This window comes from Myxocyprinus asiaticus, chromosome 35, assembly GCF_019703515.2.
Source record: "Myxocyprinus asiaticus isolate MX2 ecotype Aquarium Trade chromosome 35, UBuf_Myxa_2, whole genome shotgun sequence".
Taxonomy (NCBI): domain Eukaryota; kingdom Metazoa; phylum Chordata; class Actinopteri; order Cypriniformes; family Catostomidae; genus Myxocyprinus; species Myxocyprinus asiaticus.
Genome location: NC_059378.1, coordinates 35,926,377 through 35,949,121, shown reverse-complemented (window position 1 = coordinate 35,949,121; position 22,745 = coordinate 35,926,377). Strand labels below are relative to the sequence as shown.

The 22,745-nt window shown below is 38.2% G+C and overlaps 1 protein-coding gene across 1 annotated transcript in view; it reads left to right on the top strand.

Annotated features, from left to right (window-relative positions):
* Positions 1-913: 913 nt before the first annotated feature.
* LOC127426087 (solute carrier family 41 member 1) overlaps positions 914-22,745 on the top strand; it is a 40,956-nt gene continuing 19,124 nt past the window's right edge. The window contains exons 1-3 of the mRNA XM_051672602.1: positions 914-1,063; positions 3,218-4,302; positions 13,351-13,458. Of these exons, the coding sequence (XP_051528562.1) occupies positions 3,838-4,302; positions 13,351-13,458 (573 nt within the window). The 5' untranslated portion in view covers positions 914-1,063; positions 3,218-3,837. The remainder of the gene's footprint in view (positions 1,064-3,217; positions 4,303-13,350; positions 13,459-22,745) is intronic.

Here is a 22,745-nt window from a genome sequence, read left to right as displayed (position 1 = left end):
ATAAGAGAGTTTACATTTTTTTGGTCAGCTATCCCTTTTAAGGTTTAATATTGATGATTTTACTTTGGGATGTGTGGCAGAACTCATTTCATGACCACTGGTGGCAAAAGCAATGGTAAAGAAAATGACAGAAATTTGAGGTAAATCTAGTTAAACTTATAAACAAGTAAAAGTTAACTTAATGTTATGATGTGAAAGTGTAGAAGAAAATATATATATATATAAAAAATAATTTCAAATATATATAAATTTTCTAGAGAATAACTTTTCCTTTGTCCCACTTTACCAGTAGACCCTGCTGCTTAAACACATCAGGGATTTAGTCAAAAGAGGTTCTTCAATGGTTCTACTTCCCAGTAGTGATTAATAGTTTCCTCTGAATATTAATTTATAATACTATTAATATATAAACATTCTTTCTATGAGTGCATTGGGGGCACTGAATGCTAAATTAAAGCCAACTGTGCATCCTAGTGCTTGTAAATTAATACATTTCGGCACACATAATACACATAACGCCGGAACGAAACTCCCTACTATGGCGAAGGCTTGGCTCATTAATATCAATTAGATAACGTGACGCACGGATATCTGATTGGCTGAAAGGAACACGTTCTAGTCACATCGCGAAATAACAAATAGTTACGGCTTCTTGCTTATGAATATTAATTAGGTTACGTGGCTAGACGCTGGTAAAAGGATACCAAGCAACGTCGGCGTGATCTAATTACATATTCATGAGAGCAGCCCCTGTCATAGTAGGATTTGTAACTTTCGCTCTGGTGTGAGTGAGAATGCAGCGCGAGCGCGTCAGAGTTGCCCGCCTCACGACTTCCTCCTATCAAATAGATGCGCAGGATTGAGCGTGTGTGTCAAATGGAACAATGTAACAGATCTGAGTTTACAGCCTCAGTCGAGGGGGTTACTCATTAATCTAGGTCCAGGTCCATAACCTTAGATAAGGGCATGCGAACCGGCAGATCAGCCTCAGGCTCTGCGCGTGCATGAATTAAGAAGAATGACAGCAGGTCAGCATTGAAGATTTCTGTGTCTTCTATTCAAGGTAGGCGCTAGAGATGACTTCTTAACCTGGGTCACTAAATGTTAGCTGACCGAAAGTCTTTTTTTTTTTTTTACTGCAATTTGTGGTTTGCATTGCTTCGATGGCGAAATGTATGGAGAATTTTGTTTTAGCTTTATTCTAATGTTAAGAATGAAGTTATTAACTGAAGTATATATGATCTAATATAACCTGTTGGTAAAATATTTAAAACTAATCCAATATAATATTTTAACCATAAACTTGGTTTTTTTTTTAATAAAGGTTCCAATTAAAACCAAAAAAGTATTTATAGCCTAGTGACAAGGGAGAACATTTACAATTCCACAATTGTTTACTTTTCTACACTGAAATAAGAATAAACTAATTTACCCTTTTTTTCCTACGATGTGAACTCTTAAATAAGTTTTAAATAAATGGAGTTATGCTGAGGGATATAGGAGTGAGGTGTTCATGCGAAGTGAACCAACACCGAGCCGTTTTAATTTACGTCGCATCATGCTGGGCTGGATTTGATCGGACTACTAAATAGGGATTCTGTTTCAATGCGGAGGTCATGAGCAAATTGTTGTTGGCTTGTATCCGCTTTTCCTTTTGCCATGCTAAAAGATGTTTCTGGAGGGTTTCTCAGTACATAATCTCCAAGAAGGAATTTCGTCAAGTTTAAAAGTATCACGTCATGAGCGTTCAAATTAAAACGTTTGAGAGCCATCATAAGTTACTGTAACGTGTTTTCCTTTGAAACTGCACAAGGAATCTGTCTATCTGTCTGTCTGTCTGTCTGTCTGTCTATCTATCTATCTATCTATCTATCTATCTATCTATCTATCTATCTATCTGTCTGTCTGTCTGTCTGTGTGTCTGTCTATCTATCTATCTATCTATCTATCTATCTGTCTGTCTGTCTGTCTGTGTGTCTATCTATCTATCTATCTATCTGTCTGTCTGTCTGTCTGTCTGTCTATCAATCATCTGTCTATCTATCTATCTATCTATCTATCTATCTATCTATCATCTGTCTGTCTATCTATCTATCTGTCTATCTATCTATCTATCTATCTATCTATCTGTCTGTCTGTCTATCTATCAATCATCTGTCTGTCTGTCTATCTATCTATCTATCTATCTATCTATCTATCTATCTATCTGCATGCCTGCCTATCTATCTATCTATCTATCTATCTATCTATCTATCTATCTATCTATCTATCTTCTGTCTGTCTGTCTATCTATCTGCATGCCTGCCTGCCTATCTATCTCTGTCTATCTATCTATCTATCTATCTATCTATCTATCTATCTATCTATCTATCTGTCATCTGTCTATCTTTCTATCTATCAATCATCTGTCTGTCTATCTGTCAGTCTGTCTGTCTATCTATCTATCATCTGTCTGTCTGTCTGTCTATCTATCTATCTATCTATCTATATATCTATCTTCTGTCTGTCTGTCTGTCTGTCTGTCTATCTATCTATCTGCATGCCTGCCTGCCTATCTATCTATCTATCTATCTATCTATCTATCTATCTATCTATCTGTCTATCTATCAATCATCTGTCTATCTATCTATCATCTGTCTGTCTGTCTATCTATCTATCTATCTATCTATCTATCTATCTGCATGCCTGCCTATCTATCTATCTATCTCTCTATCTATCTATCTATCTATCATCTGTCTGTCTGTCTGTCTATCTATCTGCATGCCTGCCTGCCTATCTATCTATCTATCTATCTATCTATCTATCTGTCTATCTGTCTGTCTGTCTGTCTGTCTGTCTATCTGCATGCCTGCCTGCCTATCTATCTATCTATCTATCTATCTATCTATCTATCTGTCTATCTGTCTGTCTGTCTGTCTGTCTGTCTGTCTATCTGCATGCCTGCCTGCCTATCTATCTATCTATCTATCTATCTATCATCTTTCTGTCTGTCTGTCTGTCTATCTATCTATCTATCTATCTATCTATCTATCATCTTTCTGTCTGTCTGTCTATCTATCTATCTATCTATCATCTGTCTGTCTGTCTGTCTGTCTATCTATCTGTCTGTCTATCTGTCTGTCTGTCTGTCTGTCTGTCTGTAACTTTCCATGGAAGAATGTTTTAAGAGCTAAAATCTCATATAGGAACTTATACTAGATGTCCTTCTCTTTGGCAGGTGAAGGGGCAAGTCCACTTTATCAGCCACGTGAACTTCTGTGAGTTGTAATAGTATACTGGCTCCAAAGACCTTTAAATACATTTCAAAAACCAATTTGCCACGTGGTGTAAAGTGAGAAGCCTCAAGCCGTCCAACTGCCGAGAGCTGGTTGGAAAGTTTAAGCCAAGTGCCTACAAGAGACTCAAGCAGTGGACGTTCGATCAAGACCTACAAACCCATTATTCTCACTGATATTTTTGAGAAGTGATATTTTGGGGTCAGCTTTTAGCCTTTTTGTGAAGAATAATTCACTTGGATTTTTTATTCACAAACTAACATGTGGCTTTTTGTCATTGTCACGTCTTAAAGGAAAGTCACTTTGAATGGAGAACATAATTTGCATGCTACCCAAGTTCAGGCAGGATCTGACACAAGCCTGGAGAAGGGGAACGCACCTGTCTCTCTTCCTTGACCTGTAGATGCTCCGCACAATTTTTATTCATTGGCACCAACTTGTGCAATCTTTAATGGGATAAATTATCTCTCGGGATCAGGTGAACCGCTGATCTAAACTAAACTAAAGCCTTAAAGCATCTTAATTTCTTCTTAATTCACACTTTACATCCTAAGGCCTCCGCATGGTACTCTGGTCGAAAGATCAAGACAAACTGTCTGACATGTCTACGGGGACGGAGAGGATAGAGATGAAGAAGGAGGGAGCGCCGCCGGCATACCACCACTCCAATGGGTCGGTTCATCCTGTAATACTTCCCGACAACCCCGAGGGGGTACCCCCAAACTCTGGGGAGTACGAACTCACCGAGGTGACCTCCCTACCGGACCACGGTGATCAGGAGAACGAGCGGCCAGACATGGTGGTCCTCGACTGTCGGGCCAACGCAAAGGGCCAGAGAGAAGAGGACGCACTCCTGGAGAACGCCAGCCAAAGTAATGAGAGTGATGACACTAGTACGGACCAAAGCCCGGTGCCGCCGGTTCCACTAAAGGAAACATCGTTCACTATTGGACTCCAGGTTCTAATCCCTTTCCTGCTGGCAGGGTTTGGGACAGTTGCAGCTGGCATGGTTCTGGACATTGTTCAGGTGAGTAAAAGCCCATTGCCTGCTGTATATTGCTAATTATTGGAATTATTTCAAAATTAGCATCAAATAATAAAAATTATTATTATTATGGAAAATATTCCAGTATTTTAATATTTTTTATGAATATTCCAAATTCTAGATTGATTTCTGGTAAATATCCAATATAAAGTTGGTGTTCAGACCCATTTAGTTTGGCAACTGACTTTAGTTTAGGCATCATAAAGTGTCTTATCTTTAAAAGTACATAATTTATATTTATTAATTTACCAGGCTATTTTATCTATAAAGGGACTTCACATATGCACAGTATATTTTAGCTTACAATTTCTGAAAAGAAGCTGACTCTGTCAAAACATACATCCTTTACAAATGTCAAAATGCTGTAGTAAAACCCATTGTGACTCATTCTGAGGTTTGCATGTTTGTGAAGCAGAAAGCCATTAGTCAGGGTTTTACAAATGTTTTTACACTGTAAGCGGTGGAGAGTGCCCTGTATGTCTGTCAAGGTGCTCACATAACAAGTTCTGTCCAAATAAGCAGCTAACACGTGTTGCTCCACGCTGTGTGGGCTTAAAGTGGTTTTCCTAGCCCCTAACACCATGTTGAAGGGTGGTGTGTTTGATGAAGAGGATGTGTAAAATGATACTGTTGGTGTCTGTTTAGAAAGATTGGAGTGGATTAACTTCGTTGCTTTGGTAGACAACTTTCTCTTTCCATATCATATCATTTCTCCCAGTGTAATACAGAATTAAGAGCCTTAGGACACATCCACACAAATTAGTTTGCAACGCAGTTCTAGTGTGAATGAGAGACGTAAACGCTGAAAAATGAATGCGTTTTCAAATGAAAACGTGTTAACTGTGGACATCCACACTAATTGGTTTTGAAATCTCAGTTTTCAGTTTCTTAACGTCATAGTTTTTCAAAGAATGCGGTAAAGGTGAACGTTTTCAAAATGCTCAATTTTCGGTGGAGGAAAACACTGTTCTAGTGTGGATGAGAGACGTAAACGTAGAAAAATGAATGCGCTTTTAAATGAAAGCGTGTTAACTGTGGACATCCACACTAATTGGTTTTGAAATCTCAGTTTTCAGTTTCCTGACGTCATAGTTTTTCAAAGAATGCGGTAAAGGTGAACGTTTTCAAAACGCTTTGTTTTCGGTGGAGGAAAATGCAGTTCTACTGTGGATGAGAGGCATAAACGTAGAAAAATGTATGTTTTCAAACTAAAACGTATTAACTGTGGACATCCACACTAATTGGTTTTGAAAGCTCCATTTTCAGTTTTCCTAACGCCATTGTTTTCCAAAGTATGTGTTAATGATAGCTTTTTCAAAACACTCTGTTTTCGGTGGAGGAAAACAGTTCTAGTGTGGATGAGAAACATAAACGTAGAGAAATGATTGTGTTTTCAAATGAAAACATATTAATTGTGTGGACATCCACACTGATTTGTTTTCATTTGAAAGCACCATTTTTAGTTTCCTAACGTCATCGTTTTCCAAAGAATGCGGTAAGCAAGAGTGTTTTTTAAAATGCTCTGTTTTTGGTGGAGGTAAAGTCTGTTCTTGTGTGGATGAGAGGCATAAACGCAGAAAAATAAATGCATTTTCAAACGGAAACTTATGTGGTACGTATGCAGTGTTTAGCATGTATTTAAGATCTTCCACACAAAAATAACATTTGGCTGCTAACTATAATTCCATAGTGCTGCTAAATCGCATAATCGACGCCCTGAAAGAGCTAGGCATACAAACAGACATACTACACATACAGATGGACATACAGATGCAAAAATGTCAATGTGGCTAACCATAATAAGTTTTGTGAGGCTTTCCAAATTCAATGTGGGAACCACGTCTATGAAGATAAAGTCTGGTTCCAGGTAATACTCACCACGGTTTAAACCAGCATACCTAAATAATTTCCTTTCTTTCTTGTTGTTTCCTATGCACTTTAAAAGTGCATTTTGTCTGCGGTCTTTCTGGAAAAGATATAAATCTCATATATAAAATGTAATGTATAGTGCAATTGTTTGAGTGATTGGTTCAATAGTTACTATTGTTTTCTGAGAAAAGGGTGTAGGCCCATTGACGTAACAATGTTTGCAATTTTGTGAAAGAGATTCAGATGTTTAGCCTTGAGATCTAGAATCTGCCATGAGGCATTCATTTACCACATAATACAGACAACAACTCCACACCCTTTAAAGTCCTAACTAGCATTCATGAGTTCACTGGTTCGTATAGTCCTGGAGCACATTAAGGCAAATGGATCTGAACCCAGAAGAACCCCCCACCCCATGGACTATCTGACTAAAGCACGAAAAAGAAAGACAACTTTGAATAATGATTGGTGTAGCCGTTATAAAATATAAAAGTGTCAATGGGGAGGTGGAAGGATGACGGAAGAATTTACACTTTTGTGAGGGAAGCAGCTGCTTATAAATTATTGGTATATGATTGGCAGTCCAAGATGAACAAGCTCCTTCCAAACTTACGTTTGGAACTTCATAAGAAACTTGTTTTAAAGAGGCTTGTCAATTTTGCCTTTTACTTTGTGGATGATGTGGAAGAAAATCTCTAGTCAGACCTGTTTGTGTCTGACTAGTCTGAGCCAGACGATTTTTACCACAAGGACAGACTGAACATTAAGGCTTGACAGGAAGCCAGTCAGGGTCTACCACATCCACACTGTCATCTTATTCTAACAGGAATTGGTGCAGACAGACAAGTATAACCTGTCCTGACTTTTGTAACCACTCTGGGGCCATCAAGTTGTAGAATCAACCAATTAGGGCTGCCCCCTGATAGTCGACCAAACGTTAGTCGATGAGAAGAGTCTTGGTCGACCAAGCTTTGATTGGTCGTTTGGTCGCAGAAAAAACTCCACAGGAAACCCACGAGCACTGGTATTACCACTGGTTGGACGCTAGATGGTACTATGGCGTAATTTTCGTTAAGCAGGGTTATGGTTAAACCTACACAATAAAGCAAGACACCTTGATTTGAAACTTTGAACTTTATTTTGTATTTATTTTAACAAAAAATTCAAATGAAACAGGAAAAAGAAATAAGTGCAATTAAAATGTGTGTTGAAAGATGGCTTTACAACAGTTGTGAGGGGCAACATCTCTCTGGCAAAGAACCTACTTAATCTGTGCATTCTCTACCGGTCGGGTATTTCGTTGTCCGGGAAAATACATCATGTGTGTGAATAAATGTTCCCTCCTTCACCATATATATATATATATATATGTATATCTCGCAATATCCAATTACATCGGCAACACCCGGGATGAGGGATCGGTGAATATTCTTGCTTTAGTGATTTTGCATTGAAAGTTAAATTAATTGATTTAAAAATGAAACAAAAAAGCAAATAAAATAATGAAGTGATAAAAGAATAATATATATACACCTTTCCATTTACCGTCAGGCAAGTATCCATCTAAACATGCAGGCGGAAAATTACTTACACAAATGAGGACATAAAAACAAGTATAAATGTAAAAATAATAATTATAATGATGATAATAATCACTGAAATATAAATCATGGTTCGAGGTGAATGTGTTTTTGTATTATTTATGTTTTAATCGCAGTTGTATAGGCTGCAGAGTTGTGGTCACAATGAACTGCTCTGTGGAAATAAAGCGAACTGAACTCAAAGCACCTCCTGAGCTGAGATGTCAGAGGTCATCTGCAGCACTCTCATAGACGATAGGCTACTCTTCTTGCAACAACAACAAAACAAAAATAAATCAGAAGACAAAAACAAAGAAGGAGTGAGAAACTTTTACATGCGCGTATTCCACGAGACTGCACGCCTCCGTATAAACATACATGAGCATAGACGGCTTTTCTGTCATCTGTTCTTAATAATATATTAAAGTGTGTTTCTTCAAGCGCGTGTCTGTGTGTCTACGGACAAATTATTTGTAATATTAATTTGATAATAATAATAGCCTAATAATAATTATTATTATAATTTAATACATGGGAAAACGAGCCAAATAACGTCTTGGCATCGTCAAAGGCATCAGCTGTTGGCGATCACTCTGACCATCGTCGGTCTCTGAGATCATCGTCTGTCGGCACAACCCTAATGTGCATTTCTCTCTATAAATTAACAAAATGTTCAGACAGTTTCCTTGCTGGTTTTTTCCGACACATTCAGAATTATTACTGCTTTTGCCAGTGTCGCTGCGGCTCGCTTCGTGCGTGCTCTTGTAAAATTTATATTTTAAAGGCTCATTATTACGGTTTAATATTTCTCTGTAATGTAGAACAGTGTTAGCAATGTTACTTATAACATTCTTTCTCAGTCCTGGAACTCAAACCATTTTCTCATACCCCCCAAAATATATATATTTAAGTAATTAAATTAATATCATAAATGCGCGGCTTAAATTAACACCAACTAGTCGACTAGGAAAATCTTTGATCGAGGGCAGCCCTACAATCAATGCACCAACAACAAAAGCACAAAAAGCACCACTTTTATGATACTTGTATAATACTTTTCATTATTTTGGAACTTGACAGCTCCAGTCCTCATTTACTTTCTTAATATGGAAAACATTGTCCAGGATATTCTTCTGAAATATCTAAAATATTCTTAAAAGAAAGCCATATGGGTTTAAAATTAAGATATATATATATATATATATTAGGGTGAACAATCCCATTTAAAGTACATTTCCACATAGTTCTTTTTATCTTTTGACCATAATCTAGGCTATTTTATTATTTCATTTTATATCACAAATGCAGTTGAGTGATTTGAGGTGAATAGTAGGTTCTGTGCGAGACGTCCTGTGGAATAACTGTAGTAAGCAACAACAGGTGACAGTCCTAGTGTCTTAAAGATAAACCTAATGATTTATTCAGTTTAATAAACACACAAAATAGTGTCATAAATATTGAAATATTAACGATTTGAACAATCTGCTAACCATAAGTAATAAACGTAACTCATCCCACACCATGTGTGCTACGGACATGAATGATACCTAAAAAAACGATAAGCTATTAAACTCACTATTTTCCCCAACCTGGACAATTAAACAGTTTAAAACAAAACATTTACTTACATTGATGAAGGGACCAGAGCCATATCTGACTTGGGCCAGTAAGCAACCACCTAGCAACCCTCTAGAGCACCTTAGCAACCACACAGATCATCATAGCAACCACATAGAAACACACACACAAAAAAACACTCAGAACACTATAGTAAACGCATAGCATCACCTTGGCATCTTGCCGGACAGTTTTGCACGGGCAAACATTACTCAAATTTTCTTACTCCAGTTGAGATTATGCCTAGCAATTTTCTAATTAATTTAATCACTTTAAGTACTTAAATTATAGGCCTAAATAAGATCATGCATGCATTAGTGTGTTTATCATGCATTAGTGTGCATCAATATCACCACTGTAGGTTGTTGCTAGCGTGTCTGCAGAATTCCACTGTGATCTTATATGCTGTGCCTTGGAGACCAATGGTGCTGGAAGCGAGGAGCGTTGCCAGCCAACATAACACGATCTTGCAATTTTGACCCCCCCCCAGTGGCATGCCTGCACTGATGTGCATCGAGTTCACGGAACTCTGAGAGGCACATGGAGGCATTTGTAAGGGCTGCCCTGTTCCCTGAAGACAACATCGTACTAGGGGAGGGAGACAGAGAGAGTAGAGGAGGTTCGCTCAAATGAAACCAAAGACAAAGTGGCCTAGCGCCAACTCTCAATTGCTGTTCGTCCTTTTTTTAAAAGTGGCCCCTGCACTGCCAATGACACAAGGGAAAAGGAACAGACATTAAACCTGGCATTTGCACTGCTCAAACGTTATAACTAGTGCTTTTGCTGCTATTTGTAGATAATGTGTTGTTGTTTTATATGTTTACTGGCAAAGTGTGTAATATTTGCACCACTGACATCACCAAACGTAATTGCGAAAGTCATGGCTATTTTCAGAATCGCATACTAGCCTACCAAACTGCTCATACTGTTGCTGCAGTATATAGTAAGATTGTCAAAATACAATTCTAAATTTGAATATTTTGCCAAATTTAAGATAAAAATGCACAAAAATGACTTAGGTGGAGGTCTTTGGCCATTGCTTCTTGCTCTCTTATCAGTGTCTCACAGCATAAGCAGTGCATTTTTAAATGCTGTGCCAGGAAAGGAGTTGAATTTCGAAAAGACGTCTTTAAACCGTTGCACCACATCTCACTGTTTTTTTAGTCTCATGCTGGAGCGCTGTGTTTTTAGACGTTGTGTCAATTTAAAAGGAAATTCAACCTTGAAAACATATCCCGAGACACCCGTGTTCTGTTAAATTCATTGCATCGTGTCTGTTTTTAGCACCACAACCAGTCTGAACGGCATGTAAGCCATCGTCAGTGCTTGGCACACATCCAAAAATTCGACAAATATTAAAATTTTTATTTGACAGCCTTACTATCTGGGAATATTACTACCAAACATGCAGCACTAATTGATAAAAAACACTGTAGTACCGTCAGTATTTTGAAGTTTGATTACCATATTAGTACCAGACTGATCTCACACTGAAATCGGAATCAGAATGTTGACTTTTCTTTAGCTGAATTCGGTCTGTGCTTAACAAAATTCAGTGGCCAAAGCATGAAAATTTGTAATTTAGTTTCTCAGCCCTGTTGACAGCCCTAGTATATAATATATATACTGTGAACAGTATGCAAAGAATACTCGTTATAATACATTATAAGACATTTTCAACTAAATTGGATTAAAAATACTTGTGAGGTCATTTGACAACACTGTAGCGAACTACTGTACTGCTTGAAACACATATCATGGAATGATGCCTACATTTCACTTACTATTTTTTTTTTAAATAGCAGGCAGAATTGTTTATACTGACATTGGTTGGACAAACAGATAGTCCCGCCTAAAACTCACAACATTGGTTAAGCCAAAGTTGCTGTGTCGGGCTAGTGGGGATGCTCCAACAAACAGGGGTGCGTTTCCTGTACAACTACATAACTCACTGCTTAACCACCATAGTATGATGCATCGTTGGTGAAATTAACTAGCTAGTGACGACTGTTTCCCGATACCGTAGTAACTATGTCGCACATCCATTGTTTAAACCACGTTTATTCAAAAATATAACACTTATGCGTTAACATGGACACATAGGCCGTGTTCTCCGACAGAAGTCATGTATGTTAAAGTGCTTTCTCTTAACAGCCTTTAAATTCCTTAAACGGCTGCATTCGTGTTTACGTGACGTTTCTGCAAAACCCTGGAATAAGCAGTTTTCCTAAGTACATGTAAACGTGGTCAAAGTCTTGATAGAATGAAAGACATACAGTATATGGTATAAAATATATAGAAGCCTCAGCGAAGTCAAATGATGTCCACCCAGCACACTAACAAGGAACTATGCTTCTAACCACAGATGGAGAGCTGTAGTTCTAACCACACAACTTTGCAATGCAGTTTGCGAATGTTTGTTGGAAATACGGTTTCGGGAAACACCAAATCGATGAACTGTGTTGGTAATGATGGAACTTGTGACCATAGTATGTTTCTAACCACAGGTGGAGCGCTATAGTTTTAACCATACAACTTTGCGATGCACTTCGCAAATGTTCCTTGGAAATACAGTTTCTGCAAATATTTGAACTACTGCATGTAGGTAATGATGGAACTTGCGACAATAGTTGGCTAAAAATGCCAGAACGGACCCCAGATCATTAGCGCCACAGCGCCAGTCTTACACTTTTAGGTGAAATCAACCTATGAATGGCTTACTAATAGTTGTCTCTGCATATTAAGCCTGGATAGGAGAAAGTATTTCAACATCAAAAAATTACACAGATCACCTTTAAGTCAGCCGCGCATCTGCACTCTCCCCCTCTCTCTATGCGCTGACAGGGTTCTAGAATTGATTTAGCTAGTCAGTGTCAGGCCTGTAATTGCTGTGTACCAGTGGGAATGGGTCTAAAGATAAGCACTCATTCTATGTATTGATCTTCACAGCCTTCTACTGCATTGCATCTTAAGCACTGCAGCCTAATGGGGAAAAAAACAGCCTACCAGTTATTAGAGTCATCAACTCCAGACATATCAAGCAGGACGGTTGGAAGAAGTTCAAATGGATGCAGGCATAATTGGCCTGAATTTAACATTGGCGAAGGATGTCATTAAAGTTGATGTTATCAGTGCTCTTCCCCTTAAAAAAGTTGGAGAGTTAGAGTTAGAAAGGTTGTTAAAAATAAGATAATGTTTTTAATTTAAGGATTTAAACACTGATTCTGGTGGTTAATTGTCTATAATGGTGATTATATCCACTATGATCACCAATACATTTATTTATTTATTTATTTTTTTATTTTTTATTTTTTTTTTTTTGGTGAAGAGGCTGTATAGAGCTCTTGAGTTTTGTTTGGAGATCCAAAAATGGTGCATCTAGGGTAAAATATATAATTGCTTAGAGGTTGCGCTTTCATCTGTTGGTTGACGTAATTGAGTTCTCATTTAGTTTTTCATAGGAGTATAAACTTTGTCTCAGATGTTTCTCAGAGTTCATATTTCAATCTCTGAATTTTACCCTGTGTTGATTGTTGAAATCTCTTCTGAAACTTCAGAGGAGGCACATGCAAGATTACTAGGGGCTTCTCAGGAGAAAAATTTGAGAAGCAGGAAACTTAAGCAAAAGTCTCCACTTGTTCTCCATTTAGTATCATAAGTGTCTACGAGAAACATTTGAGATTTTAAAGATATCTAATTTGTTATTTTTCCTCCCTATGAGTATATCACATTGCTATTTTTCTCTGTTTTCAAGATGTAGCCGCTAGTAGATTAAATTCCACTGTTGTCTGACTAGAGAAATCACTAGAAGTAGTAATTAGACTATCAAATTGTCACTCATGATCAAAAGCAAAACGATTGCAATATAACTCATGAAAAATCCATCTGTTCCAACATGGCTAATATAGAACATGTCTAGGATGTGTTGGTGTCACGGTTTAATTTAATTTTAATTTCTCAACAGCATTGGACAGTGTTTACAGAGGTGACTGAAGTATTCATCCTGGTTCCTGCTCTCCTGGGCCTGAAAGGGAACTTGGAAATGACACTTGCATCCAGACTGTCCACTGCAGTAAGTTGTATAGTACAATGCTATACAAAGTTAAGTGTGATGTAAAGATGGATGATATGTGAAAAGTTTGTGTTATTAGTGACAACAAATGGAATTACAACAAATCCCAAAAATTCCCCCATCTTCCATTGGTCAAAAACAGATAGTCCCATCACAAACTCATGGCATTGGTTGAGCCAGTGTTGGTATGTCGGGAAACTTGAACAAACTAGTCATTTTTAAAAGTGAGTTATGTTGAAAGTGCCACAGAGCCACAGTGTTTACACTCTTCAGGAAGTCTAGTTAAACTTTTTTATTGTTGCTTTTCAAAAAATACTGTGACAAAAACATGTAAATGACATTTCAACAGTGATATTGCTTACTCTCTCACACAAAATGTCACTGGAAGATAGGTGTTTGCAACAAGACAAACAGACAGAAAAAAAGAAAAGAAAACAAATATAAAATATGAAGTACAATAAATGCAATGATAATGGAAAAAAAAGCACCTTTTAAATACAGTACCTATAAAAAATACCTTCTCAACTGACAATCAAAAAAAAAAATGCAGTTTCTCTTGTGCTCCCCCTTAATCAGTAAGCTTGGGGTGAGGGAAGGGGAAACCAAGGGTCATGCGATTAAGGGTCTTCAGGAAGTCAACCTACGAGTGACTTACTTATAATTGTCGATGCACATTAAACTGGGATAGAAAACGTTTTTTACATGGAAAAATAATTTCCTTTAATCATTTATTCTAGAAAAAAATAGTTTAAGCCATATTATTTACAAAAATTGTATTTTTCTACTACTTCCTAATAATCTTAAAATTTTAATATAACTGGAACTCAAAATCTTGTTAATACAATCTTAATTAAAAAAGTTTATGATATAACTTCACTTACGCTTTCATTCATTTGTCTAGATGGTGATTAATTTTTGCTTTAGCCTTGTCTTTGTACAGCTTTTAAAGGTGTTTGAGTTTTATGTAACCTCAGCTAGAATCACTCTTCCTGGTGCCAAAATGGCACTAATATTCTCATTTGAAGGAAAATAGTTGTATAACTGCGATTAGAGTACAAGCCTTTAGTTGATATATACAATAATTAGAGGGTAATTGTACTGTGTGGCAGACCTCTGCCTTCCCTACTAAGGAGGAAGCAGGAACCGGTGTGAACAATCAAAAAGACTTTAATAACGCAAACATAAAACTGCTTTTCAGCATAACAAAACACGTGCGCACACACAAACACAGCTCCGTGTGTCTCTCTCTCTCTCTCGAACTGGCATCCCCGGCTCCTCCTTATCTCTCTCCCACTGCTTGGGGCAACTCAGCGCCAGGCGTCCATCGTCATAGCCAGCCACGCCCTCCTCCTTGTCATATACCCCCAACGCCCAATTCAGGCCCCGAGGGGAGGAGTTGCCACTTTGGCCGTTCCGCAGCTGGCTGGTCTTCCCCACCTCCTGGGAACCTGAAAAGGACGAGGGGAGGGAGAGAGAAAGAGAGCGGGAGAGCCAGAGAGAGAAAAAAAACTCTGGTTCCCAACCACGCTGCCATTCGGTCCTCAGCCAGCTTTGCAGCGTACCTCCACAACGCCGGGCAATGGCAGCGGCTCCTCTGCCTCATGGTTTCGGCAGTGGGCTCCTCCGCCTCCTGGCAGACAGCAGTGGGCTCCTCCGCCTCCTGGCGAACTGCTGCAGTACCACTGGATTGTGTATTTTCGGCGTCGCGATCCTCTGTCAGCGGCGAGGGCTCTCTGACAGCACGTCTTCCTCCAATCCCAGGTTTCGGCACCACTGTGGTAGACATCTGCCTTCCCTACTAAGGAGGAAGCGGGCTCCTCCGCCTCCTGGCGAACCTATCCAGTACCACCGGATTGTGTATCTTCGGCGTTGCGACCCTCTGTCAGCGGCGAGGGCTCTCTGACGGCGCATCTTCCTCCAATCCCGGGTTTCAGCACCACTATGGCAGACCTCTGCCTTCCCTACTGAGGAGGAAGCGGGAACCAGAGTGAACAATCAAAAAGACTTTAATAACACAAAAATAAAGCTGCTTTTCAGCATAACAAAACACGTGCGCACACACAAACACAGCTCCGTCACTCTCTCTCTCGAACTGGCGTCCCTGACTCCTCCTTATCTCTCTCCCGCTGATTGGGGCAACTCAGCGCCAGGCGTCCTGGCGTCACAGCCCGGCCACGCCCTCCTCCTTGTCACATACTGCATTCTGTTCCATTATTTATGAGTGGTGATGGGTAAGGCAATTATCACTATTACCATTGTTCATACTTCACGTGACTATTGCACAGACGTATTCGATTTAATATGTGCTCCAGACATGAAAGATAACTCAAATTGTGTGGCTTGTGAGGAGAAGTTTGCTATCACCTTTCTAATCAGACTTGCTCAGTGGGCAATAAAACGGGCGAAAAAATCCCATAAATTTACACACATGACCACTTTCTCTAGTTATGCTTGGTAGTCCTACACTCGACCTGTCCCAAATAGTTCAGCAAGAATTGAATGTGCCTGGTTTGTGGGGTAGCCATACATTATTTTGGGCTGTGGTTCCACCACAAGAATATATGTTTAATCATACCATCCTTCAGAGCAACCTACGTTAACTGTTTCATTCAATACATTTGAGGGGATTAAAAGTAACCATATCAGCCATAATTATTATGTGTGATGCTTTGCAAACATGTCGATTAAGCATTGCTCTTACTTGGGGGTAAGGGTTTGTTCTAAACCTACTGTAGCTGGAAGGAGTGTTGTTCCACTGTTCTGCTAATTATCAGCGGATTAAGAACACTGTCAGTTCTAATGCTCTTACATCAAAAAAATAATGAATTCTTTCTTGAATTGGACCCACATGATTAATTTTTTTTTTATTATTATTTCTTGCCTCTGAAAATGACTCCTTGTGTTTGAAGTTAGAGTGTGTATTATTGGTGTTCTGCCTTTCCTTGGTCCACTATCATTTTGGAGGGATTACAAACTTGACCCATTTAAAGTGTCCATAAAATGGTTTGGTGAACACAATTTTCTTCCATGTTGATGTACACTCACTGAGCACTTTATTAGGAACACCCGTACACCTACTTGTTAATGCGATTATCTAATCAGCCAATCATGTGGCAGCAGTGCAATGCATAAAATCATGGAGATACGGGTCAGGAGCTACAGTTAATGTTCACATCAACCATCAGAATGGGAGAAAAATGTGATCTCAGCAGAGTGTCCGTTAAGAAATTTTGGTGCTGCCAACGTTTTCCAGGAATGATAACGTTTGCCGGACAAATTGGAAGAATTCCGGTCAATTCATTTAGGTGTTTATTTTGCGCCATAACGCGATGCACTATGCATAATAATGTGATATAATAACGACACAAAACAGCAAACGTGTGTTCTATATAGCTGCTTTTGTATTTGAAAAAAAACGGCTGTCATGGAATAAGTGTCTAAAAAAATAATAATAATAATTCACCAGGGAGCAAAAATGGGCAATGCAACTAAACTGTAATGTAACTAAATTTGCCACATGTCCTTTCGTTTACAAAGAAATATTAAAAAAACTAAAACCATGTCTAGGGCTGTGAATAATATGCTTCTATCTGACACACGCATCTGTGTTTAATGTATGTGTTGCATGCGCTTTCTCTGGAGCACGCAAGCGTGGGCGAGTCCAGCAGGCTTCCCGAAATTTACAGGAAAGCCAGAGCAGGATCACTTTCGCTACTTATTCACTTTTGACCCAGGGAAAACCCTGAAGAGGAAAACATCTCTACAGATGGGACGACTCCCAAACAAGTCAAGAAAATTAAGAGGAGCTTGCTATTAAAACAGGTGCGACATCTGGTGTGGGTTCAATCTATTTTACTTCTTCAAAATGAAGCACGCAAAAGAATATTATAAAGGCAAAAGATGTGCTCCACATTATTTCGGTCATTTATGTTTTTGCAAGAAGGGTTTATAATTATTTGAAATTTATTTTCTAAAAGAAGTATTTACATAATTTTGGTTACTTTCTGCAAGAAGTGTTTATTTCCGTTTTTTATAGGCCTATATATATGTTTGTAGCCTATTATTTTCTTTGTTCCATTGCTTTGGGAAGATCTTGAATTTCTTGAGGAAAGTTTTTAATAATAATAAGGTCCTCAACATATCAGACTGAAATGTGGCATAATGTGAAATTTAGCATTATGGTAATGATTTAAAACCAAGTTGAGTGTTTATTTTTATTTATTTTTTTACTTTTATTATTATCAAGTTGCAAATAAAGGGAAAATTATATAAGAGGAAGTATTTCATTCTCTGAATGGATTACCCAAAAAATAGGCATTACAATATAGTTATTTAATATATAAACCCATTTTAATTGGTTTTAAAAAATTACTGCACTCTGTGATATATATCATCGTGATATAAAATTACTCATATTGTGATGTAAGATTTTGGTCATATCGCCCACTCCTAGTTATGTCATATAAGTTCTCACCTTGGCCAATTTTCTTGACTCTTTATTTTTATGAATATTTTCCTCAGATTTTTCATAGCATAAAAGCTCCTCCAGATGATGGCAACACAAGGGTGTTTTAATGTAATTTTTCTGAAATGAAAAGCTTCTCATTGTGGTTACGTTAGACAGGAATAACGCAGGCTGCTTTTGCCAGCATGCGGTTTAAAACCCGCTGTAGTCGTGGATTAGAACTCTGCAAGCTTCGGGAAAGTTTAAACCTCTGTGGCAGTGAAGCGCTGTAATCATTGGGATGGTGTCACGCTGTGCATTTGTGGCATCAACTAAATAATTAGCCGATGCTTCTTGTTAATATTTTTACTGGACATTGTGTCCGACTATGTTTGAATTTGTTGGACATTAGAACATTTTAACGGTCAAAAACCGGTATTTACCGGCTAACAGAAACACTGGATCTCAGTGATTTCGACCGTGGCATGATTGTTGGTGACAGATGGGCTGGTTTGAGTGTTTCTGTAACTGCTGATCTCCTGGGATTTTCACGCACAACAGTCTCTAGAATTTACTCAGAATGGTGCCAAAAACAAAAAACATCCAGTGAGCGGCAGTTCTGTGGACGGAAACGCCTTGTTGATGAGAGAGGTCAGCAGAGAATGGCCAGACTGGTTTGAGCTGATAGAAAGGCTATGGTAACTCAGATAACCGCTCTGTACAATTGTAGTGAGTAGAATAGCATCTCAGAATGCACAACACATCGAACCTTGAGGCGGATGGGCTACAAAAACAGAAGACCACACCAGGCCCTTTATTAGGACCATAGTGTTCCTAATAAAGTGCTCCTGTATATAATATTGGAACAGGAAGTTAGGACATACCAAAGGACATACTTTCCTTGAAGCCGATAGCCTTTAGTTTAGGGTAAACCATCAAACCATTATTTGCTACATGCAATAGAGAATTTCAAGAGCTTTTTATTTAAATTGCATTTTATATATATATATATATATATATATATATATATATATATATATATATATATATATATATATACATTTATATACATTAATAATATATATATAAATATTAATAATATTTTAAACCCAAATTGTTTTACTGCTTTTTTTTTAAGAAATAATAAAAGAGTATTCAAAACTACTTATGCCAACATTCTTTTTTGAAGAATTTAAGCTTTTAATGAGACTTTTATTATATATTTTTTTAGAGCTGTCGATTTATTGCGTTAATTTAGTGTGATTTATTATATAACACATTTTTTTTTTTTTTTAATTAACGCACTTAATCATGCCCCCTGACACGTATGTAAATTCCGTAATAAAAGTATGGATTTTTCTACCATATGAGCCCAGACAAGCTTAAACACACGCACTGCTGTCCAGAACTGGACCACGAATCATTTGATGACCACCGATGCCCAATGTACAAAGGGGCCTCAGTTTGTTCCTGGGAGGCAGCAGATGCCCTAACCCCACCCCCACCCTAATCCTAACCATATGGAGCCTGTGAGGCTGAGTACCCTGCAAGGAACAACCAGAGGCACCTTTCTCCTTTTTTGACCACCAATGCTGTTGCACACGTTGAGAGTTGTAAAACTCACCGCTGAGTTGTGCGCAGCGAGCGCTCTGTTTACCGCGATTTTATCCAAAAGGTCAGAAAAAAGTGATTGGCATCAAGTCACCGACTTACATTAAATAAAGACATTACATCGTACTAGGACACTCTGAGAAGTGGTGGTATGCAAGAAAAACTGCCGGTACTCTGTAGACAAAATTAGAGAAGTGCAGGTAATGCACGTCCCATGTCTACTGCAGAATTATGTGGTTTATTGGCCTGCGAATGTGTTTTGTGCGTGATCCCTGCCTTGTTTTGCACAGAATGACCTGTGTAGAGATTATCAACGTGGCCTAGACCCCCACTTATCAGTAAGTGACAGCCTGGTAACCTGACATCAGCATTAGAAGTAGCCGCAGTCCTGAGCCAGCTCTGTTTTTTCCCCTCACGCTGTGTGAGAACGAAGAATCGCCGTGACCACCGGAGTGAGGTCACTTCGGTGAGCAGCAGGCAGTTGGCACCAACTCAAGAGCTCTTTCCTCCCAGAGCCCCTGCACACGTACACAGACACACACACACACACACACACACACACACACACACACACACACACACACACACACACATAAATGCATTTACTTTACTTGCACATAGGCAACCACCTCCCTTCTAATGGCCTCTACTGCCTGCTTTTTCCTTTATCCTGTTGCGCAGGATATTTGTAATGTAGTAGCATTGCTAATTTGCTGTCATTGTAGTTTGAGCCAAAACAGAAATCATATTGCAGGAAAAAAGAAAGAATGCAACTGTTGTTTTTTCCTCCTTGAACATGCAATAGACTAGATTGTTTTGTACTGTAGGCAAACGTATTGAGAACTTGTATTGCTCAAACTTCGGGTTAGGGATTTGAATAAGCCTCTAAACATAATTATTAAACACTGGTGCACAACACATCCCACGCTGTGCTATGGACATTAATGATACAGTACGTTAAATAGTGTGGCTTCTTAAGGAGAGGTGTGTTATTACTTTAAGTGATAGGATTTGTGGTTTTTGCTTGATGGATGATAAAACAGACAAAAAAAATCCCTATAGACTTGTACTGAAGGAGGGATCCAAGCCATATTTAAGGAGCAGGGGCCAGATTCATAAGTCTTCTTATGAAAAAAATGAAAGGATTGTTTCGGGTTTTGGGTTCATTACAAGTTAAGCATAAAAAATATAAAAAAATATAGAATTTTGGTCAAATCTCCCAGCCCTACTAGCAACCACTTTTTAATGTTCTTGCAGCCACCCTAAACATCCTAGCAACCACTTAGCAATTCCCTAGCAACCCCCTGAACACCCTAACAACTGCATAGCAATATGCTAAAATCCACTCCTAAGAGCTTAACAACCATATAGCAACATCCTGGCAACTGTCCACAAACACCCTAATATTGTGGCTACGACTTCGCAAGGACAAGCACAAGCAAAAATGTTGTTTCTTTTGTCACTCTGAAAATGTGTAATTGAGTTTTTATTTAAAGCAGTTGAGTGGCTGAGTTCACAGGAAGCTCAGAAGTACTACAGCTCTTTTGAAGCATAATGAAAGGCTACAGTGAGTTGGACTGAATGTCTAAACGAAACGGCTGGGCTGTCTGCCTCTATGAAATGCATTCTACTCACGTATTTGGGCTATTCTACTTCCTGTCTCATTTAAGAAAAGCTCTTGTTTCTCCACGCTTGTGTGTAAGGCTGTTGTACCAAGAAATGCATTTGAGAAGTTGCTTACATTTTCAGAAATTGTGAATTTATACCTGAAAGTAAGTGGCACTAAATATGCAGTCTCAGCCAGTCTATATGATCAAAATTGCATTTTTATGCATAGTGTTTAAAGAACCAATGTTTAGCAAAGAGCACTCTGACTAACCATGATTTGCTACATGTTAGTGCTAGTCAATGAGCTGTTTAGTCGTGACGTCAATTTGTGGGCGGACCTGGAAGGACAATGCTGCCTTCACGTATACTTGGAAATCTCCTTCAGTACGTCCAAGTTGGTCATTCGTTATTACGACTTGTTCGCAGTCTAGTCAAAAACAAAATTTGAAAGAAGCAAAACTAAAACAAATACACAATAAACAGTAAAAAAACTTGACAAAATGGTTCTTACGATACGGTAAAAGATTTTTTTTCCATTGTATCGTTAATAAGCAAAAGTGAATACACCTGCATGACTTTTACGCAACCTATATTATTTATTAATACATGGTATATAGCAAAATATTAATACATTTGCATGAAACAAACCGCAAAGTTCGAGTCTTTAGCTTTACATTAGTTAACTATAATATCTGTCGTATATACAGTAACAACAAAAAATATATTAATGAAATAAAGCGCTGAAGTTGAAATAATTTGCTAAATCCTTGCTTTTCATCATCTTTCATGTCGACATGTCTCAGCAACTTGGGTATCATCTAGAATTCCAAGTTTCCCACTTATAAATACAACATCGCTTGGTCATTCATGTGCTCGGAACTCGTAATTAAGATTTTTCCGACTCCACTCAAAGGCCACATAATTCACCATGGGTTCCTACTGGAGTTTCAGATTTGTTTTTAGAATAGGAATCTTAAATTTGCAAGTAAAGTAAGATTTGTGGTAAAATTGCTTAAAGAGACTTTCCCATTTTGTTTTAGGACATAAATTACACATATGCATACCTCAATTGTGGATTTTGAAGCTGTTGTGTCTTTTAAAAAAGGGTGTTGCTAACCCATCGCTAAATAAGGACTACAACAGTCGTCCATTTTGTCAAACACATAGCTCACATGCTCATGGTAGTTGTAGTCCTTAATTTTCATTGTGACAGCTACGTTCATTTAAAAAAAAAACACAGCAGCTTAAACTGTATGTTTAAAGTACGACTGTATAATTTACATTCTAGAACAAATCTCTTCAATCGCGGATTTTGAAGCTATTGCGTCTTTTAAAAACGTATGTTGCTAACCCATCGATAAATATGGATTGCAACAGTTGTCCATTTTGTCATGGTAGTTGTAGTCTTTAATTAACATTGTGTGACATTGTGCATTTTTAAGAAACACAGTGGCTTCAAAGTTTACGTTCTGGAAGTCTTTTCAAGTAATTTTAACCACAGACCTCATTTTACTCATAAATCTAAGGCCACATCCACATTAATCAGTTTTTTTTTTTTTAACACTCGGTTTTCAGTTTCCTTTAACGTCATTGTTCCAAAGTATGTGGTAATTGAGAGAGCTTA